This window comes from Triplophysa rosa, linkage group LG16 (assembly GCF_024868665.1).
Source record: "Triplophysa rosa linkage group LG16, Trosa_1v2, whole genome shotgun sequence".
NCBI classification, from domain to species: Eukaryota; Metazoa; Chordata; class Actinopteri; order Cypriniformes; family Nemacheilidae; genus Triplophysa; species Triplophysa rosa.
The window spans coordinates 6,942,045-6,969,942 of NC_079905.1; the positions used below are offsets into that span (position 1 = coordinate 6,942,045).

Here is a 27,898-nt window from a genome sequence, read left to right on the forward strand (position 1 = left end):
AGTAAATGTGAACAGTGCCATCTGCTGGTGGTTTTCTAAAACTGACGCATTTCTCATCCCTGAACTTTGACATCATAACATCACGCAACGACCAGGGTTAGGAAAGATGTTAGTAAACAGCTGCCTATGATGTTTTAAACCACTTAAATGACTTAAAGGGACAGTTCACCCAAAAATGAAAATTCTGCCTGCAATGAAATCACCCTTGAGTTGTTCCAAATCTGTATAAAGTTTGTTCTGATTAAAGCAAAGAAAGATATTTGGAAGAATGCTTGTAACCAAATAGTTTTTGGGCAACACTGACTACCATAGTAGAAAAAATTGCTTTATACATTTCTTTGTTCTGTTGAACACAAAAGAAAATATTTTGTAGAATCTAGGAAAGCAAGATTGTTTGTTTTTTATGAAATTATATTTTTTCCTACTATGGTAGTCAATGGCGGCCAAGAACTGTTTGGTTACAAGCATTCTTCCAAATATCTTTCTCTGTGTTCGTCAGAATAAAGACATTTATACAGATTTGGAACAACTCGAGGGTGAGTAAATAATCACAGAATTTGTAATTTTGGGTGAACTGTCCTTTTAAATGAATTTTCATTTGAACAAGAGAGGGTGTAATTATGTGTTTTGTTGTGAAAGCAGCTATTTATGTTACGAAAATATTAAAATATGAATTATATGTATCTGAAAATCCGTCATACAGCCAAACATATTTTAACCATAAAGGTTTTTATGTCACCTCATTCATTTCTAGTCATTCAAGCACAATGGAATAACTATCACATGCATGGGCACACAAAAATACACACAATCGCTCACACACACACAAAGTAAACACATTGTACGGTGAGCTAAATTGGTGCTTCTGAATGAGACCCACTCTACCAGTCAAACAGGCTGCTTTTCTCTCTTCCTCTCTCACGCTCAAAGAGAAAGAGAGAAAAGACGCACAGAGGGAGTGGTGGAGCAAAAAGAGAGAGATGATGTGCTAACCATATTTCAGCCGGGCCTTTGTTTTGATGTCCATTTGAAATCAAACACCTAGAGGCAAACATTGAATGGTGCACCTGTTGCTTCTTCAGCAGTGCATTATGTCTGCAGGCCCGGGTTTATGTATGTCAGTACAGACAGTATATACTGACAAATATGCATTCAAAGGGCCCAAAATAAATTAGTTACTCCATCAAATCATGCCTCGCACACATATTCTGGCTGTACCTGAATTATGTTTCTCCTCAGTATTGTCATACACAGAGAGTGAAATGATTTTCCCAAATCATTCAATGGTTTGTTTATATTTTGCCTCTATGTTTCCTCATCACTGACTGATTGGTATAGCTCTCTCTCTCTCTCTCTCTCTCTGTCAGCTAAATGTTTTACTCATAAGTCATAACTAAATACTGGAACGGGTGCTGTTGTGTGACGTATGTGTGTTGAATTAATGAATTAAATTAAAGGGATAATTTACCCCAAAATGAAAATTCTGTCATCATTTACTCACCCTCTTGTCATTTTAAACCTGTCTGACTGTCTTTCTTCCGCAGAACACAAAAGAAGATATTTTGAAGAATGTTGGTAACCGGCACTGGTTTTGTGTTCATGCAATAGAAATGAATGGGTGTCGGTGCTGTTCGGTTGTCAGTTTTATTCAAAATATCTTTTGTTCTGCGGAAATCATACAGATTTGACAAGAGAGTGAGTAAATGATGACAGAATTTTCATTTTTGGGTGAACTATCACTTTAGGGCGTCTCCAATAATGTGTATTAAATAATGTTTTGCAATCTTTAGGAAAAAATAAATTGACAATGCATGTGTGTTGGTTTGTAGTTTTGCACATCCCGAACGTGATGGTGTAAAATGCACATTGGTTAAGGTCAGGTGGCTATATGTTTGTGTGGTTTCAGGGAGAGAGGGAGTCCCCCAAGCATGCAGCAGGGCAGGTAGACCTAAAACACTTATCTCATAAAATCTTTCTCATACTTTTCAATGATAAAGCGGAAACCACATTCCTGGATATGTCTTACTGGATGTGATTACTCGTATTCTTGCTCTTTCTCTGTGTTTCACGTGCAAATGTGAAACTTCTATAAATGACATTCTTAATCAAACTTGGCACAATCTCAAAGTGTGAAGAAACTGAGATAGCATTCCTTAGATCAACTCTCGGTGTGCTTTGCATGTAAACTATAACTAAAAAGGCATTCCTGGTCAGCCCTCCTGTGACCAACTGAACCTTCTCCCGAAACCAGGACATTTCCATCTGTCTCTCAGGTGACCCCAGCATGGCCCTGAAGGCCACCCATCAAAGAGCTATACTAAAACGCAACATATACCTTAGCACTCTGACCAAACGGCATGTTAAGTTTATAATGGTTTGTGTGCTTTTGAATGAAAAAAGGTTGAGATGAACTCATACTAGATACAGATAATTCAGAGTGATATCTGCCGATGTGATACCAATTCCGATTTGTGATACCAATTGTGATACCAGATTAAATTAATATTTTTTACATTTCTGAATGTTATTAATTCATAGAATGACTATTTATGTTGAACATCAAAATGGAGATGTTTCTTAACATTTTCAATATACAGAGCAGAGTAATACTTTAATTTTAATAAATATACTTTCAAAGTTGCAGATCTATCATTTGAGAGATGCTCTAATGAACTAACAAAAAGTCAAAAAGTACCTATCTCTACTATTGTATCCCTTACACTTGTGTGTGTGTTTTAGAGTCTTGCCGAAAAAGATGTGCGAGAAAACATGTGAGAAAACAAATTAACAAAAAAGCCTGAAAGAAAACTTTGTGGGTAGTCTCGACTGTTAACTGCATGCCAACATGTGTAAAGTTATTTGCCTGAAACTGCCATCATTCCATATTTCTGTTTAGCATTAAACTTTTACTCCAGGACAAGCTGGGAGTGACGGAATGTTGCATGATTTCAACCCTACAGGGATTCTCTCAAACAATGCAAGTCTGCAAGTGTAAACCTATACTGATCAAGATTAAAATGCTTTGTATTTTCTCATTTTAAATATACAAAATAAATATTTTATGAGTCAGTCAACTACAGTAAACATCACCTACCACAGTAGCCCGCTCACTGCTCCAGCAATGGCCTACTCACTGCATTCTATATTCATGTGGGGTTTTAAAGAATGACAGTCAAGCATAATGTTTCCATTGTCATCTCTGTAACAAGCAAGACTGGAAAGCAGCATCAGTCAACTATTTCCCACAATTCTCCCCGGTATGAAGTGGGAACACTCTTCTATGTGAAATCGATATTGCCATTGTCAGACTTGTAATTGTTTTAAGCTGAAAAGTCTCGATTAATTTCCAGATTTATGCTATCAATAGCCATTGACATAGTAGTGAAGGGTTGGGCCCGTTTGTTTAGATCACGCAAGAATGCTCCCCACCTTGAAAAAAAGAAAGAAAAAAGTTTCAATGAAGAAAAAAGAGACTCGCTGTTCGTTGCCCGGGCAACCGCAAGCCCAGCCTACCACCATAGCAGAATTACCTGAATTCTCGTCACGTGACCGATCCCCAGCGCGGCCGACCAATGATAACGGGGGACAGGTGCTCTCATGTAGTTTCGGAGGTGGAATCTCTCAGGTACTGCTGTAAACTGCGACGGCACTATAAAGTCTTTCACGTTCAAACGTTCAAATGTGACGTAGCATAACCCGAAGCCACACCAGGTGATGTTTTCTGTGATAATACTTATTCTCGAAGACAAAAATATCACCTTTCAGTCGCGTTATGAGCGTAACTGCTTTGCCACTGGTTGATTATTTGGATACGTGGGAGTGAGAGATGATTTTCATGCACCGTGATTTCTTCTGAGGACCGCGGATCTGGAGTTTGCTGTCTTTTGTCTAAACACACCTGTCATTTAAAGAAACCTCGGGCTGCGTTTATCTTGTTCTCATCACTTTTGGCCGGCTTGTCCAGGTAAGTCGCTCGGGCTGATGATCAGGTTCGTGTTTGTGACGTGAATCATCCCCTGTAAACTCTCTTGATATGCTTTAAACCTGTTCTTCACCGCAGAGCAATAATATCAGACGCTGCTTGTTTCTGTAAATAAGTCGTTTTCATTTTGTTAGCGTATATTCAAACAAGCTTGAAGGATTTACTTAAATAAATCTCAGATTGCTGTTGTTCTAACAAAACGCATCTATTTTTGTTCATATTGCCTACGTCACAGTATGGGGTTATCTGTTACACTGTTATTGTATTATGTTCAAGTGTGAACAGGTGGTAATGTTTTTGTTCTCTTTAGTTTTTTTTAAATGACGGATAAAACTGCGCCCTGGTGGAGGTCCTTCGTGGGCAAGAGAAGGAAAGCAGCCAGAGAATCGGCAGCGATACTGGAACAGGACCTGCGCGGTCAAGAATTAGTGGGGTCCACACAGCACCCCTCCACTGAGCACGACCAACGACGAAATACACCGGCATGTACAAAGGAAGGAGGCAACTGCTTACCTAGTGACGAGACATACGACGACTCCGCGGTTCAGCCAACTTTCAGCGAGAGCTCAAACCGTCGCTCGCTCACCGTGTCCCGCTCCGGTCGCTTCAAAGAGAAAGGACGGAGGACGCGAGTGGGTCTGCCGAAGAACAGTGATGAGGGGACACCTGCCGCGGCCAAAGCATCCGAAAGCCAATCAAAGCGCTGATGGATGGACAACAACCGAGGTTTCAACTGATGGTAGAGCTAAAACATTATTAAACGGCACTACCTCCTGATGAAGTTTTATGTTGAAACATTGACTGATCAATGCACTTATTTAATAACGGGGGTAGCTTTCGTGATGGTTATGCTCAACATGATTCAATTTTTTTATGGATTAAGGACATCCTGCATTTTAATAGAACATTTTTGTGTGAAGGAGACATTTTTAAAGCTTTATGTCATAGGCTATGTACATAATTTGCACTGTACGCGCGCGCGCGCGCGTGTGTTTGTGTTGTTACATGCACTGTTTTATGAAGGATTTTAAATGAGAAGGATTTAATACTATCCGACTGGTTGCATGTGTAAGCAGAAGCACAGCAACTGTTTTAATAGTTTGGATGATACAGAACAAAATGTGTGGGGGTAGTCTATCTTATCCATCAATCAGTCAAGATAGAAGATCAAGATATTCACAAATGCCAGGATGGTTAAGCATAAGAAGGATTTGATACAACAAGCCCTTGCCTATTTTTGTCTAGTTAGGTTTATTGAATGAAAGACAGCTTGATGCTGTTGAGTTAGCAATAATACAACAGCAACACTATTACTATAGGCTGTTTTTATTAGAAAAACCAAAGATTTTAATTCTATAATGTTGAAAAGCAAACCTATGGATGAAAGGGGTGATAAAAAGTGATAGAACTGAACGATAAGCTGTTAGTCTGGAGTAGTTTATTTTTTATTATATTGATAAGATGATGAGAATACCTTTAAAGTTGTCTAAAGTCCTTTACTGTAGTAAAAATTACAGTATACAAGTCTCTCCCCAATGACTGCAAATCTGGCAGCTTTGATGTTCAAACACTCGAGCAGGTTTTGCCTGTTTGTGTGAATAATATCTAACAATTGTTGAAACATAATTTTGTTTCTTAAAGCATTAAAAAAAGGTTACAGTGCAATTAGGCAAGTTTGGAATATACTGGTTTGGAAAATACTTTAGTTTTATGTGTTTGTTTGCCAGATGTGGCCTTGGGAAGTGTTACCAGATTCTAAATAAACAGATGATTTCCTATCTACGAAGGCTTCCGTTTGTACTGCATGTGCTGAGGTGTCATTGCTCATGAATGTGCTTACGTGTATGTGAGTGTTTGTTATAGGTGGGGTAAACAGACAGCAATGGGTCATTATTAGAGCTACAGTATGCATCAGCGTGTGGTAATGCTCGTCACCGTGCCCTAGGCTGTCTTCTTTAACCTCATCAACCCTGTGTCACAACATTCCTGACTTCTAAAGATGAGTTCTCAAAGAACCAGAGAGTGCCAAAATAACTACATTGTCTTTTTTACTAATAGTTTTTTTTTAGCACATACAAGAAGTAATGCAAACCAGAGATTTTTCAATCAGGCTTTGTGGCTCTTCAGTGCACTCCAGAATTGTTGTGTGTCATACTGGTTATTTTGCCAGTAGCTGGTTTTATTTTTGCTTCAGGAAGTATTCAGATATTCTCTTATGACCTCATTCCTGATTAAATCTGGTTTGGGGGTCAACTTTAATTAGAAATGCCTATATGTTTAGCACACACAGAGATATGTTGGGATTCCATGTCTTATGGGGACTTTCCATAGACTTCATGAGAACTGTACAAACATATTTTATCAATATTCAAAGGCCCCACATACAAAACATCAAAATTTCTACCCAATAAAATATTTAAGAGCTTGACATTAAACTGGAAAAATTTTTATTCATTATAAAAATGGCCAAATAATAAGAAATATCTTGTTTAGGTTTTTTAAACGTATTTAAATTCTAATTTTGTCTCATTTTAAAATATTGGTAATCTTGCACGAGACCCCCTTGGAGGTCAGCTGGTGCCCCCTTTTGGGCCACGGCCCCTCTCACAGAAATCTTTCTGTATTTTTTACATAAAAAAAAAACACATTTAACATAGACACAAAAACATAATTTGGTGTGGTAATACAAAAGAAATGAGAAAATGCTGTTCGTCACATAATAAACAGTCTTATATTCACACAAACACACCTTCCTTGACCTTGTCAAAAACTTCCACTAGAGAGCGAGCTCGTGCTGAATTGGAACATCTCACATATCGGCTTCTACTTGAGACACAGTATCTTTTATCTAATGTGAAAAATAAAAAAGTAAAATCATTATAAAAGACAGAATTCACACAACCGTATCCCATATACATTTATTAAAAATGAGGGGTTTTTAAATTATACACAACACAAAATGAGAAAAATAACAGTCAGAATCATGGTCAGAATAACCGCGCTCCGCCTGTCGTGTTGTCATTTGCACGCGCTTGCGTTGCGAGCAGGCTCAGTACGCAACAGGGGAATAGTGGAGTCCAGTTCAGTTTACACAAACGTCAAACTGGGAAAGGGAGACCGTGTTTGTCTCATGAACAGTTTGAAGTGATAGTACGCTAAAGCAAAGTATAGTTTTACATGTTGCATAGGACTGTATTTTATGATTAGTAACATAACGAACCATTAGACGTGTCCTCGAATCGAGCCTAATTATAACCCGAGCTCGCTCGCGGTCAGTAACAGTATCTCGTGAGCTGGACACAGCGCGCCCGGACTGGCCATTGACAACTTCTCTGCGTCCACTGGAGAAAAACCGCACGAAACTTCAGATTTCAAACACACTAAGGTAAGATCTGTGTGAACTATATGGCAATAAACCGGGTTATTAGTACGGGTGTAATAATACCGTTATGTTCAGATGACTTCATTGGTTTGCCTTCTGAGTGACATTGACACAGTGTTGACAATTGCTATCTATGAAAGACACAGTTTAATGTTTGCATTTGTACATGATTTATTTTTTTGATCCCCAACGAAATGTTTATTTAAATATAAATATCAGTTTAATAAAGAACTGGCTTTTTGAAACAGAATGCAGAAAATAACACATTACACACGTTATGATTAGTTTGAGTAAGATACTATATAGCATGTCTGACTACAGGTGGATAAAAACGTTTCCACATGGGCGGACCAGCACAACTTTGTTTGTCAAAATCTCCATGGGAAAGCTGGTAATGGGGCTCTAGGGAAGCAGAGTGTTATTAGGAGGCAAAAGTGAACTGTTATCCAGGTCTTAGACAATTGTATAAAAAGGACCAAACGGAAAATAGCTTGCATTTATTGTGCAATGGACAAGCAAAATTCTACTGACTTTGTCGTTTTCTTCTCACCCATAATTATTTATTACAACACCAATACCAAAGCTTCACAATGTTTCAGTATTTTGGCAAGAATAAGCATTCCTGACTATTAACATGTTAACTAAATTTCTTCTACATTTCTCTGCTGTATTTAGCATACTTCTCTTCCTCACATAATCACTGGGAGTGTTGTTGGGCTTGCCAGTGGTTGGGTAGCTCTACTTCCAAAACAACAGACTCCTTTGTTAACTGCAGAGTCCTTCAGCTCTCGATAAGAGGTTGCCCCTTTTTTCTGATCTGAGATCAGTTTTATTTTTTCTTATTAAGGATAGTTTTGGGATTTTTTATGAGAGAAATGGCCCTACATCAGTGTTAAGGGTAGTTTCTACAAAAAAAGATGTTCTCCTTTTTGGCCATTGTTAATGCAGGAGATTGGTTTTCCTATAAGAGAAGGGAGGGTTCCTGTTTGGTGCATCTTGTGATGGACAAGCTTCCTGCCAAGTGGAACATGTAGACTTGTGGAGAGGGAGGGGAAAGAGGAAAGACAGAATGCTTTGTCATTTAGAAACCACAATGAACTTCTAAACAGTTCTTAGTGTTCTCTAACACTTGTGTATAGCTGGAGCTCTGTCAAAGTCAGAATTGATATAAGTAAATAAAACCAAGAAGAGAGAAAAGATCAAGTTTGTGTTTACAACACCCAAAAGACTAATCTAACCAGTTACTTTTTTTAAACAACAATTTAAACATCTCTCAGTGTGCTATAATCTGTGGTTGCATTAGGTAAAGTTGGGACTGCTGGTGGCCGGGGGTTAAATCATCATGTAATGTGTGTGTTTGTGTTTAATTGTTTTTTCAGGTTTCTCATCTATGCCTGTCCCTCCTCCACCTCCCCCAGCACCCCCACCCCCACCTCCACCTGCTTCAGCTCCTGCACAGGTGAGATGCATGCACAAATATCCATTAATATTATATAGTTCATCAAGCTTCATTACATATTTGCACACTCCAAGATAAACAGAAATAGTATTTTTCTTTTTCTTTTGTTGCTTTCTATATCTCTGACCATCTTCTCTTGCAGTTTCTCCTGGCAACCACCTGTCCAGTTTGCATTATTAATTAGAGATAAAATTACGCACACATAGGGAAGAAGTGCAGTCAGTGTCACATGTTCGGCTTTTCTGGTTAATGTGTATCCATTGTCTTATTGCCATAACAGGCAATATTGCCATAACATGTGTCATTTGAAACGCACAATTCAATTCACACATCAACACTTAATGAATATTGTAGTTGCAGGTCACACTCACTATTCTGTGTTAGACGTGGTTTTATTAAAATCCAGTAACTCAGTATGTGATTGGAACAGACATTTTGTTGCAGCACAACTGTTGTTGACTATTATTTTGCTGTATCCTTGATACCGTAAAAAATAAAAACTTTGTATTTGTGGAGACAATATTTAGTGAGATTAACTATTTCTTTAACAACCAAGTATCTCTTTTAAAGTCACGGACAGACCCTCCTATAGTGCAGCGTTCTCAAGGAGGAGGTCGCAATGCGCTATTGGGTGACATTCAGAAGGGGGCGAGGCTGAAAAAGGTCACACAAGTCAACGATCGAAGTGCCCCTGTACTTGACAGTGAGTCAAATTAAATTTATTCAGATAAACTTTCGTATAGGCACTCAATTATGTTTACATAATAATGTAATAGTTTTAAAGTGAATTCAGGGTCACTTGGCAACACTCTGTTTACAAACTGAAACTATTTATAAAATTCTGATCAGATTTGGATGTTGATAGACTAAAGTGGAATGTTGTGGAATAGTGGAAATGTTAAATTGCACACATAGAGTTTTTTTAAATCAATGAAAAAAAGAGTTTGAGTGTCACCACAACAGTCTGTATTAAATTACTCTTTCATTAAAATAAAAGTAAAAGATTTTGATAGACAGAACAAAGAGTAGTAAAAAATAGCCATTGAACAGTCTGAATTGCTGATAAGTGCTTATCTGTATAGAGCTATATTTGAGCTCAAGGTCCATATTCATTGGCTCCTCACACTTCAAAGCACTCAAGTGCACAAAGGATACTTTACATTTATGCATTTAGCAGACACTTTTATCCAAATTCCAAAGCAACTTACATTGCATTATACTATACATTTTTATCTAAATATGTGCAATCCCTGGGATCGAACCCATAAACCTTGGCGTTGCTAGCTCCATGCTCTAACCACTGAGCTACAGGAAAGCTATTTGTCTGTATATGGGAATGTAGAGTAGATAAAGGGCCAAGACACACCACAGGAAGTGATGAAGTCAGGATCGCAAGGACAGCGAGGAGCCTGAATACTACTTGACTTCCTCTTTAGGACAAAGAACAGTAGTATTCTCTGGACTTGAGATACGCCATGTTCATTAAAAAGTCTATGGCTTCCTTTATAATACAGTTCTTTTTTCTGACTGCTTAAATTAGTGAATTGTTTTTATTTAATTTGTTGGTCTAGAACAACATTCCTAAAACAAATACAGTCCTAACCAGTGTCAGGGTCAATTTTTTATGAATCCTTTTTTATTTCTTTTTTATTTTGGGGGGATTTGTATATATATAATACTCACTGTATGCCACTTTGTCCTTCAATTTACAAAATACAAATTTAAAATATTTATTATTTATTAATTTGAAAAGCTTATTTGAAACCCAGATAACTCTGTTTTTAATTTTATGTGTTAATATGTTTTTGTTGTGTTTTATTGTTAGGTAGCTGTATTTTAGAGTTATTATAAATTAATCAAAACAACCCAACTGTAGTTTGATTGATATTACTTGGAATGTACAATAAAAAAGGTTTTAAAAATGGAGTGAATCTGTTTTTGCAAATGAACTTCATTCACTTTATCCATTCCTTTAAAATATGTATGACATAAATAATTTGTCATTAATAATTATAATTTCCATCTGTTAATTAGAATATTTACTTTGGCCTAGAATATATTTTTATGAAAAACGTATAAAAAAAGGAATACACAATATCAGATATTCACATGATTGTCATGGCCAGAAGAATTAGGACAACAATATAAATCATAAAAAATAAAATAAACAAATAATGCCAAATTTTGTTCACGTTTGTGTTTTCTCTTTTTTTTGTCAAATGAATTATACTCAAAATAAAAGTGTTTGTAACCATCCTGGCTCTTAAGGCAAACGGATGCATTACCACTACTATGTTAAAGAGCTATATGTTATCATCTCGCGTAGTATTAACATTATATTGATAATCACAGTTAGTAATATCAACATTTTGCTTTTATTATTACAAATAATTCTTGCCTTCACGTTTGGTGATGGTAATTCTGACCCTTTAGTGCTGACCTTAAATTTAAACCGTTGATAGGACTGTTGTTTCAGGAATATCCAGGATGTTGATTTAGGTACACGTCTAACGTGTGTAAATCACTTCATGTGTGATGGTATGTGTCTTTAGAGCCTAAAGTGAGTGGTGTGGATGATAATGGAAGACATGGGGTTCCAAGCACAGCAGGTTCTGCTCCACCTACAATGGGTCCAAGTCTGGGTGGACTGTTTGCTGGGGGATTTCCTGTCCTCAAACCAGTTGGACAAAGAGACAAACGGCCACAGCACAACCCGGGTATAGAAATCAATTATTAATATGGATAAATGTTTTAGTTTTTTTGAAGTGAATGACTTTATATTCATGCAAGATATGTTTTTTTGTGTTTCAGTGTCTCGTTCGGGTTCATCCGCTAGCCTGAAACAGCCTCTTTGGAACCCTCCATCACAAGGAGATGGTTTTAGAGGAAGCGCCCCTGATCTGTCCCCCTCCCACAAACCTTTGGAAAGAACCGCCTCTTTACCTAAAGCTCGGCCCCTTTCCTCATACACGGCCCCGCCCTCCCCCAGCCAAACCGCACATCCTGATTTCAAACTGTTGTCCTCCACACCACCATCTTCTGCTCCACCCCCTCCTCCTCATTTTGGACCGCAAGTGCGACCAAGTCATAAACCACCACCACTCCCCACCGGCCCGCCACCACCCCCGCCTCCTCAAATGGCAAAACCCACTTGGTTACCTGTCCAATCACACTCCATTCCTATGCCCACAACTCCGCCTCCTCCGCCGCCTCCTTCCATCCCACCTTCCATGCTCCCTGACAGATCATCAGGGGTCTTTTACCCTCCGCCCCCTCCACCTCCTCCGTCAATACCTCCATCCTCACTCCCCGACAGATCATCTGGGGTCTTCTATCCTCCACCCCCTCCCTCGGTTCCTCCATCCTCGGTCCCTAAACGGTCATCTGGAGTTTTCTTTTCTCCACCTCCTTCTCCAGGCGTGTTAGAAATGAATAAAAGTCATTTAGGCCCTCCACCTCCTCCTCTTCCTGCTTCTTTTTCGTCTAGCCACCCCTCCTCAGCACCACCCCCACCACCTCCAAAAGTCCCTCCCATGCCCTCACCAGCATACAGGCCCATCGTACCACCTTTGCCGCCTTCTTATCCGTGTACCGCCCCCAGCAGACGACCCCCTGCGGTGCCACGGAGTGCAGGTAAATGACGAACACCCTCTTAAAATGATAGTTCACCCAAAAATGTCAATTCTGTCATCATTTACTCACCCTCATGTCATCTGTATGACTATCTTTCTTCTGCGGAACACAAAAGAAGATATTTTGAGGAATGTTGGTAACCGAACAATGGCAGTACTCATTGATTTGCATTGGTTTTGTGTCCATACAATAGAAGTGAATGGGTACTGCCATTGTTCGGTTACCAACATTCCTTAGAATATCTTCAAAAGCAGAATGTTGCCGACTGACAGCCTCAGTCACTATTCACTTTGTATAAGAAATACACAACGCTAACAACGCAAGGTCGTGGGTTTGATCCCAGGGAACATGCATACTGATTAAAAGACATGTATAGACTAAATGCACTGTAAGTCGCTTTGGATAAAAGCGTCTGCCAAATGCATAAATGTAAATGTAATGTAAATACAGCATTGACATTCATGTGTTCCACAGACGTCATACAGGTTTTGAATCAGGTTTGAGTAAATAATGAATCGTCATTTTTTGATAAAAAATCCTATCCGGTGAACTAGATGAACTAGTACCGTGAGTTATGAAGAATCTTGGATTGACAGGTGCTCCACGGTTGGCTCCACCTCCTGTCCCACCAGCTCGATCTCCTACCACTGAGCTTTCCAGTAGGATCCCGCCTCCTCCTCCTCTTCCGCTGTCAGCCCCGCCCAGTTTAGTACGGAACGGACATCTGTATAGTTTAGGTGAGACTACAGGTCATCATCATATAGCTATATTGTTTTCTTGTACTTATTGGTAGTGATACAAATACAATTAGTTCATTATCACAAGCACTGAAAATGATAGATAAAACCACATCACATAACACATGACACAAGTAATAATGTGAGACTGAAACCTACATTGTGCCACCACAGACCTTATTTTTTGTTGTGGTGTTATGCTCATGTGATTGATTGTGTTTGTATGTTTGTAGAAAGCAGAACATGTAGTTTAAATGTCAAGTGTGTGTAATTTCTGTTTCGTCAAACTTAAGGAAGTATCTATGTCTTTGAATGTCTCAGATGACTTTGAATCAAAGTTTCATTTCCATCCTATTGAGGACTTCCCTCCTCCTGAAGAGTTCAGGCCCTTCCCACGTATCTACCCCAGCAAAGAGAACAGAGGTACAACAGATTCTTTGTGTGTGAGAGTGGATGTGTGGAAAGGTGAATTCTCTGTTCGGTGACGATACTCACAGTGTTGCCTCTGTTCATGTAGTCAGGCCTGAGGCAGATGATCAGATCATTCATGGTAACAGAAACTCCTGTATAGGTCGCTACTACGCAAACAGCTCGTAACCAGATCCATTTGTTAACACGTTCAAGCTGAAACAATAGAAAACTGCATCATGTAAAGCTGCATTTAATGTCTTGTTAGTTCCGAATATGATTTCTGAAACAATCTAAAAACTGAAACAAAAGGCCTTTGATGCCATCTTGTTGTAAAGCTCTTCTTGTTTTGTTTTCACAGTCAACCCGCAACCTCCTGCCACGAGGACTCATTTAAGATGAAATGTGACAATACCATTTTTGGTGCTAACTTTTACCAGGACATTTCTGATTCAACATCCCATCATCAGGGCAGAACAGCAGCTTAAAATTGGTTGTATCAACTCAACTAAAAACCATCTTTTTATGTAAAATGAACATGAACTTGTTTCACCTTTTTGTTTTGTTTGTAATATTGTAGGAGTTTCAGTAACAAATGTTTTTAAATAATTTTGCTTTTCATAGCTGACCAAATTAAATTAGTCGCCTAGAATTTTTTTTACGTAACAGTTACTAACTAGTAACAGAGTTGAAATAAGAAAAATAAGAAAAGGTGGCTCAAAAAAATAAGGTTAAAGAGCAGCAAAAGTAAAGCTCAAGAGTGTTGAGTAAATACAAGATCTGAGAAGTCTGACATTATTTTTTTCAAAAGGAAAGAAAGCAAACCAATACGTGTAAAATCTCGGAATCTGTATGAAATGAACTGAATCTGGTGTACTTTTCTTTGTAAATGGTAAATGAAAGATTGCTGAAACTAACAAGTGTGCTTTTTAATATCATTAAAAAAAAATTATCCCCCCAACATTCTGTGTATTTCTTCTATCACTGTTTTTGAAATCTGTGTCAGGTTCAGATGCTGTGCCTTTTTTGAATTTTGTACAAAAAGAAAGAGACATTGGGAAACAGCGCCACCAACTGGAATTCACATGCTTGCAGTTTATTGCTATGAGTGAATAAATTGTCTAACCAAGGTAAACATTGCAAGACATTCCAGTTTCTGTGAAAAAGATAACTAACAAGGTATCACTTCATAAAATATTAGTCACGGTTCAATAAATAAAAAATAAATAAATACAATGATCTAGCATTTCTTTACAAGGCATGACCCAGTAAAATATTCTAGTCGTTTGTTCCTAAGGGAAAAAACATGATACATACATAATGTAAACATGCACAAACTTTCTCATGCGTTTATAATACAAATTAAATAATTCGATTTTAATATACATATTATACATTCATTCAAATCATGCCTTTTCATGATCTCCATAATGCAGTTCCTTACTTCCTTGCTTCCATTAAATCACCCTATCATAAAAGAGCAGATACTGCATAGTGCAGTACAGAAAAACAGAGCCAAATCTTCTCTCTTCTGATTCGCTTAATACTGTTGATCTCAGCAGGCTTTATCTGTGTGTGCACACTGCACAGTGAGATCCAAAAGCCAGAAGCCAATGAACAATTTCAAGTTTCAGATGAAAGTCAAATTGAGAAAGAAATAATTTGGAAAAATGCTGGATTTTCAATAGTCATCCAAAACCTTTGAACCTCACTGTTTGTTTGTCCATGTGAAAGTGTAAATATTTGTGGGCCTCAGGTCCGGTATTTGCATCCAGTGGAGTCGATGAAACAGGAGTCAGTGCACCTGAGCTGCCCAAATGTGCTACACATAAAGAAAAGATACACTGACATACATACATTGCATATGTAAAATTGTTGTATGTACAGTATGCATATGTGTTTGAATGGGGCTTACATACCCTGGCAGATACGATTTGCAGGTCTGGTAGCCAAAGTCCTTTCCGTCGCACTCTTCCACACCCTCATGACGATAACCATCACCACAGAATGCCTTTTTACAACCTATACTCAGAGAAAAATAAATATAAAGAACCAGAAGAATCAGAAGTAGAGAAACAAGGCAGAAAAACGATGCTTACGTTTATGAACCTGTATTGTTTACGTGATTGTTTCTTGGATCATGTGACTCACCCACGCAATCATCTGTAACGACCTTGTTTCCATCGTCACATTCCTCCCTGTTGACTTCCTGCACCTCTCCATCTCCGCACACACCATTCACTCCCATCCTCTCCGTCGCCTGGAGGGGCATCAGCTGGAACAAACCACAGCTCATGTTACCATAATGCCAATGACTGACAGCATGTTTCACGGTAGCGTCTTCGGGTGATTGTTTACCTGAATGGGCTCCCATCCATTTTCATCTTTAAAGTAAAGAGACCTCTGGTCCTTTCTGAAGGCCAGTGCATTATCCGTCTGGAGACCTTTTAGCTCTTCCTCACTGCTTACGACAAATATCTGAGTGGGAAGATCAGAGAACATGGACAGTAATGCATTTAGAAGAATTTGTTGGAAATGGAGAAGCTAAAATTGATCTTGCGGTAAAATGTGTAAAATATGCTAGATGGGAACAGTGTGTTTGTGGTTGAGCCACCTGAAGATCCAGAAATGCTAAATGTTTTGTATATTGTTTATATACATGTGTATAATTGTGTGTTGCTTACCGCTGGAACTCTTTCATATTTGCTGCGATGTTGTAATGGTGCACTCAGTGAACCACAGTCACAGTAACCGGGAGGGCCTGGCATTCCCTTCTCACCCTTTTCTCCAACAACAAACAGTCCTGGACACAATATTACGAAGCATGAGTGACCAGAGTGGACCACGGTAGGTTAAACAATGTGTTTTTGTGTTTGGAGAGGAAGGTTATTTAATTATACTTAGTTGACATGTATGCACAGAAAGTTAGCTCAATTTGAAAGTCGCCTTTTGCATTTGCTTAGGGTCTCTTTAAAAAGGTAAAAACAAGTGCATTTTCTTATTTAGATCACTAGGTGATCATGTGTTATCTCACCTGATGCCGGTACTCCAGGAGGCCCAGGGTGGCCCCTGAATCCAGATGGACCACTAGGTCCCACTGGGCCTTGAGTACCTTTCTCTCCTTTAGCCCCCTGCATTAAAATGCATAAATAATTCAAATACGCATAAACACAAATACACTCATTGCTTAAGTTGACATCTTAAAGCTTGACATACAAATTGTTTTTCATGTTATAAACCTGTTGCATTAAATTAGTCGCTGGTGTTGAAATGGCATTTAGGAGATCTGTACGTGTCATAGCGTTGGTCTGATTTATGGTAGGAACGTATGCTGGGTAATGCCTACAGTTACAGTCACCTGGTATTTCCCAGCAGTTAGTAATAACATACCCAAGAAGTGTCTATTCGTGGCGTGACACAAGAGCTTCGAAACATGAGAGGCAGGGCTGGACCCAACATAGAAGGCCCTGCTGTCCAAATCCCGCTACAACATGTTGAGATTTTCAGCTCCTTGGATTACTTACGAATACATGCCAAAGCGACACATATACACACAAGCGTGTGTTTAGCCACATTAATTGACACATTGACTGAGGTAGACGGGTTAACAGTGAGCGTATGTGTGTCTAAATGTCAAAACAAACTGAGTGTGTATGTCTTTATACATGGAGAACTGTGTGTCTTCTAACCTGTTTACCCCTCTTGCCTGGTCGACCCGTAGGGCCACGTCTCCCTGATACACCAAGCTCCCCCTTGGGTCCCATTTCACCCTGGAGGAGTGATTGCAGAACAGAGAAGCAGCTTGTCATATCAGTGACAACAAAAACATATTAGTGTTACATGTCTGGGATCCATTTTGATGGTTAAAATGTCACACCTTCTGTCCCAGCATCCCAGGAAGTCCATTTGCTCCCTAATGAAAGAAGACAAGGTAAGGCATTCAAATTAACCTTCAATTGTGAAATAAAAAAATGACATAACATGTCTGACAGTTCATTAGTCTCTAACCTGGTCTCCTTTTGGACCTGCGGGTCCATAATCTCCTCGTGCCCCCTGTAACCATAACCATAAGAATACTCATACTCATATACTCATACAAAGTTCAGTTCCATACTTTTATTCATGTTTGAGTTTAACGTGCACACCTTCTCACCCTTGATTCCTGGCAAACCCTATGGAGGTGGAAAAAACAATGAACAATTACCTTCGTCTCTTTTACAATTGATATTTATATTAGTGCTGTCAATTCGATTAATCGTGATTAAGCAATTACAAAATAAATGTTTATGTGTGTGTGACGTGTATATTTATATGTATATACAAATGCACACACATACACGTGTATGTATGTACACTGAACAAAATTATAAATGCAACACTTTTGTTTTTGCCCCCCATTTTTCATGAGTTGAAGTCAAAGATCTAAGACTTTTTCTATGTACACAAAAGGCCTATTCCTCTCAAATAGTGTTCACAATCTGTCTAAATCTGTGTTAGTGAGCACTTCTCCTTTGCTGAGATAATCCATCCACCTCACAGGTGTAGTATATCAAGATGCTGATTAGACAGCATGATTATTGCACAGGTGTGCCTTAGGCTGGCCACAATAAAAGGCCACTCTAAAATGTGCAGTTTTATCACACAGCACAATGCCACAGATGTCACAAGTTTTGAAGGAGCATGTAATTGGCATGCTGACTGCAGGAATGTCTACCAGAGCTGTTGCCCGTGAATTGAATGTTCATTTCTCTACCATAAGCCGTCTCCAAAGGCGTTTCAGAGAATTTGGCAGTACATACAACCGGCCTCACAACCGCAGACCACGTGTAACCACACCAGCCCAGGACCTCCACATCCAGCATCTTCACCTCCAAGATCGTCTGAGACCAGCCACGGACAGCTGCTGCAACAATCGGTTTGCATAACCAAAGAATTTCTGCACTAACTGTCAGAAACCGTCTCAGGGAAGCTCATCTGCACGCTTGTCGTTCCTCACTGGGGTCTCGACCTGACTGCAGTTCGTTGTCGTAACTGACTTGAGTGGGCAAATGCTCACATTCGATGGCGTCTGGCACATTGGAGAGGTGTTCTCTCCACGGATGAATCCCAGTTTTCACTGTACAGGGCAGATGGCAGACAGCCTAACCCTAACCGGTGTCGTGTGGGTGAGCCATAACCCTAACCCAGCCATTGAAGAGGAGTGGACCAACATTCCACAGGCCACAATCAACAACCTGATCAACTCTATGCGAAGGAGATGTGTTGCACTGCGTGAGGCAAATGGTGGTCACACCAGATACTGACTGGTTTTCGGACCCCCTGGTTTTCGGACCCCCCAATACAGTAAAACTGTACATTTTAGAGTGGCCTTTTATTGTGGCCAGCCTAAGGCACACCTGTGCAATAATCATGCTGTCTAATCAGCATCTTGATATGCCACACATGTGAGGTGGATGGATTATCTCGGCAAAGGAGAAGTGCTCACTAACACAGATTTAGACAGATATGTGAACAATATTTGAGAGAAATAGGCCTTTTGTGTACATAGAAAAAGTCTTAGATCTTTGACTTCAACTCATGAAAAATGGGGGCAAAAACAAAAGTGTTACGTTTATCATTTTGTTCAGTGTATAAACAGTGTGTATGTATATATACATATACATGTACAGTAGGTTTGTGTATTTATTAGTGCTGTCAATCGATTAAAAAAATTAATCTGATTAATCACATATTTTTTCTGTGATTAATCGAGATTAATCACACATAACTTTAATGTTTTTAAATATAATTTTACGTTTTAACGATTTCACATTTAATCTCCAAATTAATGTAGAAACAACAGATTTCTTTAACAACATCATTTTATGAATGAAAGGCAACATTCTGATATTAGTACTGCAACTGATGTCTCCATTAAATTATTTTTTCTTTATTTTAACATTAATTGTAGCTGTTCAACATTGAAGTACAGTATAATTGAGACCTATCATGTCTAACAGGTAGGAAATATACAGAAATTGAATTAAGTTCTCAAACACTTTACAGTCTTTAATGCTAAATTCTAAATTAAATACAGAATTAAAGATACTAAACACTTTGAATTCCTCTTTTCATTTGTTAACAGCAGCAGGTTTAAGAATGCGGCCCCTTTAAGAGCTGCAGCTCTACGCAGATCTGATGCCCTTTCCCATTATCACAACTCTTTGCATTCATTAAGGATTTTATTTAACACGTTGAAATATACTCAGAAACAATGTATAGTATAATGCAATGTAAGTTGCTTTGGATAAAAGCGTCTGCCAAATGCATAAATGTAAATGTAATGAAATCTGTGCTTACGAAAATGCTAGATAAAATGGCTTTCTGACATAATCTTGTGTGGTTTTGTTAATTCCAGCACGAAAGAGAATTTAATACTGATGTGCTGTCTGACAGAGATTCACTGACACAGCCTTTAGCCCGTGACTGTATACACCAGACGGGACCGCTGTCAAGTTGCCGCGTCCCACAGCTAGAAGCTGTCTATCTATACTGAACGCGTCAAAGCAACTGTTTTAAATCGCACTTAAATGGTTTAAAGGCCTTTACTTGAATAAGAGCGTGATTATATAATGTAATGCTAGACAAAGGATGACAAAATAAACGGATGCTGCGGTAAATATTTTAACGCGTTAATCTGAAAAAAATTAATCGCATACGTTAACACGTTAACAGCCCTAGTATTTATATATACACATAAATACAGATGGTTTCAAAGCATTTACATTTCGCAGAAGCTTTTATCCAGAGGAACTAATGAGGTACAAATGAGGTAAACAATAGTAGCAATTGGAACAACATATGGACAACAAAAAGCATATCAGTAAAACTGGTCTCATATAGCCTACCACAGTATACAAAGCTAAGGACTATTTTATATTAAAGATAGAAAGAGTAGAAAAGAATTAGAAGTCAGTACTAATCGGTCAGGTGTTGACGGAAGAGATGTGTTTTCAGACGATTCTTAAAGATGGCTACAAAATCTGCTGATATTGTAGCCGCGGGCAGATTATTCCACAAATATGGAACATAACAAGACCTTATCGTTTGCACAGCGTAGGGATTTGGCGGGTACATAAATCTGTATTAGTGAGTGAAGATATGGGGGGTGCCGAAGCAGTGGTGGTCTTATAGGCCAAGAGCAGAGCTTTGAATTTTATGCGAATGACTATAAGGAGCCAATGTAACTTAATGAAGAGTGTGCTCTCTTCGGTTCATGACCACTCTTGCCACTGCATTCTGGATCATTTGCAGAGGCTTGGTTGTGCAAGTTAGGAGTCCAGCCAGTAGCGCATTGCAATAGTCCAGTCTGGACAGGACAAGAGCCTGGACTTGGACTTGCGTAGCATGCTCGGACAGGAAAGGTCTAATTTTCCTAATGTTGTAAAGGATGAATCTACAGGACCGGGGGGTGCTGGCAACATGATCTGTGAAGTTTAGCTGATCATCGATAATCACTCCCAGGTTTCTGGCCATCAGAAGGTGTGATGGTTGCTGAGCCTGGTTGTATTGAGAGATTGTGATGAATCTTTGGGTCGGCCAGGATTACAAGCAGCTCTGTTTTTGCAAGGTTCAGCTGCAGGTGATTATCTTTCATCCAGTTTGAAATGTCACTCAGGCATGCTGAGATGCGTGCAGAAACAGTTGGATCGTCAGGCTGAAATGACAAGTGGAGTTGTGTATCATCCGCATAGCAGTGATAGGAAAAGCCATGTTTCCGAATGACTGAACCTAGGGATGTCATGTATATGGAAAAGAGCAGCGGTCCAAGCACTGAGCCCTGAGGCATCCAGTATTGAGATGTTGGGACTCAGAGACCTCACCTCTCCAGGATACTCTAAATGACCTACCTGAGAGGTAAGACTTGAACCATCATAGCACCATTCCAGACACCCATAGAATTGAGGGTCGACAGGAGGATGTGGTGGTTAATGTTGTCAAAAGCAGCAGATAGATCCAGTAGGATGAGAACAGATGATTTAGAGATTGCTCTTGCCAGTCTCAGGGCTTCAATGACTGACAGCAGTGCAGTCTCGGTGGAATGACCGCTCTAGAAACCAGACTGGTTGCCGTCCAGGAGGTTGTTCTGTGTGAGAAAGGAGGAGAGCTGGTTAAATAACACGCTCAAGAGTTTTGGTAATGAAGGGGAGTGTCATGATTCTGCCTCTCCATGTCATGTATTTCTTGATCTCATGGCAGAGTCATGACAAAGCCTTAGGTTTTGTGTGGAGAGAGACATTTTGGCACTTACGGCCTTCCATATACTCTCTCTCGGGTGTCGCGTCTCTGTTCCTGCCCTCTTGTTCCTCGTTAGCTTTCCATCAGTGTTTCATCCTCTACACCTGTCCCTTGTTAATTATCCTTTGTTTGTCTCTCTATAAAATGCCCTCGTATTCATTGTCCTGGGCTAGTTCGTTGTGTATTCTGGCTGTGTATCCATGGTGTGTATATCAGTCCTCGCATGTGCCTCCCTGTTCTTCATGCTTGTGTCCTGTTGTGAATTCCTCCGTCTAGTCTAAGTAAGTGTTGAGTTTAGTTCATGTCTAGTGTTTGGTTAGTCTAGTGTGTAGTTAGTCTTTGTCTCTGTTTTTTTGTTGTTATTGCTTTGCCCCCTCGTGGGTTTTTGTTTTGACTTTTGTTAAATAAATACCTTTGTTAAACCCTTCACCGCTGCTGCCTGCGCTTGGGTTCTTCCTCACTGATACCGTGACAGGGAGGAGAGATACCGTTCTGTAGTTTTCTAACAGTGCAGGATTAAGAGTGGGTTTCTTCAGTAGCGGGGTAATACGGGCCTCGGGATAATGTGGGTCAGAGCAGGAACAACCGATGGAAAAGATGGCCTGGAGGAGATGGGTGAGGATGGGATGTAGTGGGCAGGTAGTCGGGTGGATAGAAGAAATGATCTTGGAAACGTCAGCTTTGGATAGGAGAGAGAAAGATGGGAGTGAGCATGTGTCAGGGTTTGGGCGTGTTCAAGAGGCGGCGACACAGAGAACTGATTGCTGATGGTGGTAGTTTTCTTTAAGAAGAAAGACGCAAAATCATCAGCTGTTAAGTCCGGTGAAGGTGAGGGGGCAGGCGGGCAAAGAAGAGCAGAGAAGGTTTTAAAGAGAGTACGAGAGTCAGGCGAGTTGTTGATTTTAGAGTGGTAATACTGAGTTTTCGCAGAGGAGACATCAGCGGGGAAAGAAGAGAGGAGAGAGTGATAGAGACAGAGGTCAGTAGGATCTTAAGATTTGCCCCACTTTCTATCAGCAGACCTGAGCCTGGCGCCATGCTCACAGAGAACATCAGATAACCAGGGGGCAGAAGGGGATGCACGGGCTGGTTTAGATGTAAGAGGGCATAAGCTGTCTAAGCATGATGTTAGTGTGGAGCAAAGAGTTTCGGAGGTGCTGTTAGTATCCAACAGAGAGAGCTGTTCAGAGGGAAGGAGCGTGGCGGAGACCGCAGAGGGTAAGCGGGAGGGAGAGAGTGTACGTAGGTTGCACCAGAACGTGACCAGTGGGGAAGCATTTGTAGTGTCTGGAGAAGTTAGTTCGAGATCAAGAGATCAGACGTGTGCAGTGGGGTGACCGGAGAGTGATGAGTGGAGCAGCAGTGTGTGTAGATAAGATCTAGTTGATTACCAGACTTATGGGTTTGCTGAAGTGGGAACTCGCTTAAGGTCAAGCAACACAGTCAGGTTGTTGAAGTCGGCAGCCTGTGGTTTTCCAAGGTGGATGTTGAAGTCTCCAAGTACCACCAGAGGAGTACCATCCTCAGGGAAGGATGACAGAAGTGCATCCAACTCCTACAAGAAGTGTCCAAGCTGACCTGGAGGATGATAGATAACTACAACATGAGTTTTAACAGGGTGGATGACATTTACAGCATGTGACTCGAAGGAGATCTTAGTCACATGAGGGTGCTAGCTGTTTGAATTTCAAGTCATTAGGGATAAGTAGACCAGTTCCTCCACCCCTCCCTGAAATGCGGGGGCTGTGGGAGAAAGTGTAGTTATTGGAGAGGGCGGCCGGTGTGTCACTGTCCTCTGGCTTGATCCAGGTTTCAAGAAGTGCAAGAAGAGAAAGACCAGCAACATAAACAAGCGTTACTGCGCATGCCCACGTTCATGGACTGCCCTTAACTTCCGGTACACATTCGCAAACAATAGAGTGCCTGTAGATTATTTCTGATAATAAGCAAAAGAAACCTAGAAGAACCGTTACTTGGCTAAACTTGCCTCTCCAATATTTTATATTTAGACTGCGGTACCAAGCTCAACCGCTAGATGTAAATGTACCATACGGTTTCTTTAAATGCGACAAAAACTACAGGACCCATTCAACAAATTGTTTATTTAATAAAATTAACATTTTTAAAAATTCAATAAATTGTGTATTTAATACAATTATTATACAATAAAATAAGAATATAAATGAATATTAACATAAATTAAGTCAAATATAAATAGTTATATTATTAGACACTAGCTAGACCGATAAATAAACACAGACCATAAGTTAAGAGCAGTCCACGAACGCATTTCGGATGAAACGGTCTATACATGTAACACACACATATATTATATAAACACAAACATTCATTTTGGAATTGCGATTAATCAATTTGACAGCAATAATTTATATACTAAACCTTAAGATATATGGTGGCCTGTCATTGAAAAACAACATTACATAAGATTACGTTATTTCCACTTCCACACCAGTTACATTTGGAGCATGTAATTATGTAACTCACTTTAGGTCCGACTGGTCCCCTCATACCCGGCATTCCCATTAGTCCTGAGTCTCCTTTCTCTCCCTGCCAATGAGGTCACATATACAGTAACCAGTCAGAAGGGGATTGTGTTCTAATCAGTTATTCTTAGATCCATCCCATCGCAGACGCAACATTCAATGGTGACACTTGACTCTGATCATAACCTTGGCAGTTAGTTTGATAAGGGCATTTACCATAACTGAAGACTAGACTTGTTTAGGTAAATGGCAATCAATGGCATCAATGGCAATAACAGATGCCAATGATGTGGGTGGATGACATTGGTTCAATGGAGTTTTCTTTATGGATTTCTTTAATAGCTCAATTACACATGAATGAGAATAAATGGAGAGCAAATGGACACGTTTGGTTAAGTCTCATGCTTCTCACAAAAATTCTCCAAATTTATCCAAATCCAAATTATTCTACCTATACCATATACGTTCATTTTACACCTCCATACAACTAACAATTGTCTTGTTTGTTTCTATTTTTATTTCTAGTTTAGTTGTGCTAATACACAACTGAGCAAATCTCCTGAGCTATAAAATTAAGAGCAACCTGTGCGTAGTAAAATAGTTTTCTGGGCACCAAACCTTAGGTCCATCTGAGCCAGGTAACCCTGGAGAACCTGGCTTTCCAGGCAGTCCTGGACGCCCAGTTCGACCCTACAAATACAAAAAAATGTTTGTGTGTTAGTTTTGCACACCCACAGAATCCTCAAGCTAACAAGATGCAGTGCGGCATAAGCTGAAGTATACAGAGCAGTTTTTAATCAAAGACAACCCCCCTACTCAGCATCTCTGCCACTCGGCAGCCCTCCACACTCTCTTAAAAAATCAGCCCATCCAATCTAGCTCCTCTTTTTGAGTGCTTTCCAGATTCTACACTCTAACATTTTCTCTCCTTTTACATTTATGCATTTGGTAGATGCTTTATTCAAATCAATTCACAGTGCATTCAAGCTATGCATTTTATGATTATATGCATTGCCTGGGAATCAAACTCATGGCCTTGGCATTGCAATGCTTTAATTTGAAAGCAGCGGCGTACAACTAAGATTAATGTCACCACTAAGTGATATTACGGGGCAGATCTGCAGTGGAGAGCAGAAGGGCTTTAATACCGTAAACAGCACATGACCCAACACACTGTAAAATGTGCATAAAGAAAGTACTAGACTGCAGAATGTCTCCTGTGATAAGGATGGAGCACATTTTAAATTAAAGGGAGAATATAAAAAAGTGTGCACCAAGACTACTGCTCCATGTGCTCTTTTTTTGTGTTTTTGGCTAAGAACTCTGGCTTTCTATTGTTCATGAAATCCATGCAAGAGCAGATCAGTGATGAAAATGTCTTCCTTAAAGGTTCACCCAAAATGAAGAATCTGACCTTTGACCCTGGTTGTCCTATGTCACCCTAAAATGAAAGAAGAAAACAATTCCTTGAAATTAAATGTTCTCTACTATCAAACCAAGATATTTGATCTCCAAGAAAGCTTAACAATCTTACCGTATCTCCTTTGGGTCCCTGCATTCCCGGTAAGCCAGTATGACCCTAAAAAAAACATAAAATTATAATCCTGCTTCTTTGTGTTGAGTGATCCAGACGAGCTGTCAGTCTGTGTGTTGCTCAGCAACAACAACATCGCAATGACTGATCCTGCTTTGGTTTTGCTGGGGACTATTTTTGTAAGTGGAACAAAAATAGACAAAATAACTGGCTATATTGTGTCTACAATGCAAGCTACTCAATATTATCTTCATGTTTATAGAACTGAATATCTCCATTGACAATCTGATAATCATTACAACAACTTGCCCAGGCCATATTGCTTATTGTAGGCCTACAGTATTGTTTCTTAAATCTTTATTAGTTTGCTGTAAGCACTTTGGTACCTCGTTCTATCCTCTTCCTTCTTACCTGTGGTCCGACAGGTCCTGGTGGTCCAACGACACAGCACTCTTTCACTTGCTTCTCATCCTTCTTTCTCTCTTCTACCCTCAGCACAGGTCCTGGAGACACCTTGACAAATAGATCAAATAGACTTTACTGCAAAACAGACATGCTGTCATTTCATTTATTAAATTTACAAGAATTATTCACGGCACTGTCATGATGTAGTACTTACAGGCCCTCTACTTAAGACACCGGGAGGGGGCGGGAACAAAGGTGGGGGAGGCGGAGCCAACAGGCAACATGGGTCAAATCTTTTCAAGGCATCAAATGTGGCCGGGGCTGACGAATATACCAAACAATCATTAGACAAAGAGAGATTTAAGATAATAAACAGCATGAAAGCATGCATTTTATGAAATATTAATAGCATTGCAGTGGTTAATTAGTTTTTATCAACAGCATTATACTGTAGTTTAAGTGCAATCTAGATGCTGTAGCCTTTGTAAAATCTAAACAAAAAATTTAGTGGAACATATGATTTCAAATTAATTGTTTAAATTAAACGATAAGTTAATAATTATATAAACAATACCCATGGTTTTACCACAGTAAGCATAGTTAAACAGGTAATAATCATAACCTCTTTACACGTATAACCACAAATACTATTTTTTTTAAATAGTTCAATAAAATATAGTTTAAACAAGATATTTGAAGTACATCCAATACAACTGGAAATCAATCCAAAAAAGCATTACCACACTTTTACTATAATAAAACCATGGTTAATTTTCCTCAGGGTTTGATACCTCAGTATATGACAGCCTTTACAAACATTAACCATGGTTTTACTACAGTAAGCACAGCATGGTATTTAGTTGTAAAACCGTGGTAAACCTACGATTACTACACTTTTACTATAATACAATCATGGCTCATTTTCGCCAAGGAGTCATGAATGCATAGACAGTGTGCAAATAATAGGAGTAAAATCATTAATAAAAATAGTAATTACATACTCACCATTAAATACAAAATAATATATTTTCAATAAATCTAATAGCGTGCATATAAGGAAACAGCAAATAAAACACACATCATTTAGCCTACACAGACACTCGCTCTCATGTACGCACACACGCATTCGCGCGCTCTCTCTCTATCTCTCTCTTCATACCTGTAGGAACAGTAATGATATTATCCAGATTAAACGGTGAAAGATACGCTGACACCGAGCACAGAAGAAAATGCAGCTGTATCCCAACCCTGCTCATGGCCATGTTCCTATATACCAGTGTGTCAAAAATACATAGACTCGAGCCGGTGCCCGCCCTCACCCACTGCTAAATCTCTCTCCCATCCATCCAGTCTAAAATACCAGCAGCTCTTCCTCCCTCCCAGTCTGTTTCTGCTGCCTCTGTCTTGTCTGTCAGTGTGACCGTGTTATAAAGTCATATGAATGCTTCCCACGGAGTCTATCGGAATCACTAGGCGGAGCTGATATCTGATCTGCCGTCTCCAGTCCAAGATTAGACCTTCGTACTACCACTACACAGGCTAACAAACTGTACAACACATGGCAGCCATAAGATTAA

The 27,898-nt window shown here is 39.5% G+C and overlaps 3 protein-coding genes across 4 annotated transcripts; 2 read left to right on the plus strand and 1 right to left on the minus strand.

Moving 5' to 3' along the window:
• The first annotated feature begins 3,624 nt into the window (after window positions 1–3,624).
• On the plus strand, window positions 3,625–5,781 carry LOC130567120 (proline-rich protein 15). Its single transcript, XM_057355038.1, has 2 exons — window positions 3,625–3,964; window positions 4,293–5,781. The coding sequence occupies exon 2, from the start codon at window positions 4,303–4,305 to the stop codon at window positions 4,687–4,689; it is 387 nt and encodes a 128-aa protein (XP_057211021.1). The 5' UTR covers window positions 3,625–3,964; window positions 4,293–4,302; the 3' UTR covers window positions 4,690–5,781.
• A 1,277-nt stretch (window positions 5,782–7,058) lies between these two features.
• Window positions 7,059–14,554, plus strand: wipf3 (WAS/WASL interacting protein family member 3). The gene is made up of 8 exons (XM_057355082.1): window positions 7,059–7,367; window positions 8,744–8,823; window positions 9,394–9,526; window positions 11,376–11,540; window positions 11,635–12,456; window positions 13,053–13,193; window positions 13,515–13,616; window positions 13,963–14,554. The coding sequence occupies exons 2-8, from the start codon at window positions 8,755–8,757 to the stop codon at window positions 14,001–14,003; spliced, it is 1,473 nt and encodes a 490-aa protein (XP_057211065.1). The 5' UTR covers window positions 7,059–7,367; window positions 8,744–8,754; the 3' UTR covers window positions 14,004–14,554.
• A 127-nt stretch (window positions 14,555–14,681) lies between these two features.
• Window positions 14,682–27,835, minus strand: wu:fc38h03 (acetylcholinesterase collagenic tail peptide). 2 transcript variants are annotated; one of them, XM_057355064.1, is made up of 17 exons: window positions 27,481–27,835; window positions 26,536–26,642; window positions 26,328–26,429; window positions 25,917–25,961; window positions 25,797–25,823; window positions 25,001–25,072; window positions 24,384–24,446; window positions 17,747–17,773; window positions 17,610–17,654; window positions 17,479–17,514; window positions 17,291–17,371; window positions 16,636–16,732; window positions 16,286–16,404; window positions 15,960–16,079; window positions 15,753–15,876; window positions 15,521–15,623; window positions 14,682–15,423 (listed from the first exon to the last, which is right to left on the minus strand). In XM_057355064.1, the coding sequence occupies exons 1-17, from the start codon at window positions 27,581–27,583 to the stop codon at window positions 15,354–15,356; spliced, it is 1,341 nt and encodes a 446-aa protein (XP_057211047.1). In that variant the 5' UTR covers window positions 27,584–27,835; the 3' UTR covers window positions 14,682–15,353. The 2 variants fall into 2 exon arrangements, with proteins under 2 accessions (XP_057211047.1, XP_057211048.1); XM_057355065.1 differs by lacking the exon at window positions 17,747–17,773.
• Window positions 27,836–27,898: the final 63 nt, after the last annotated feature.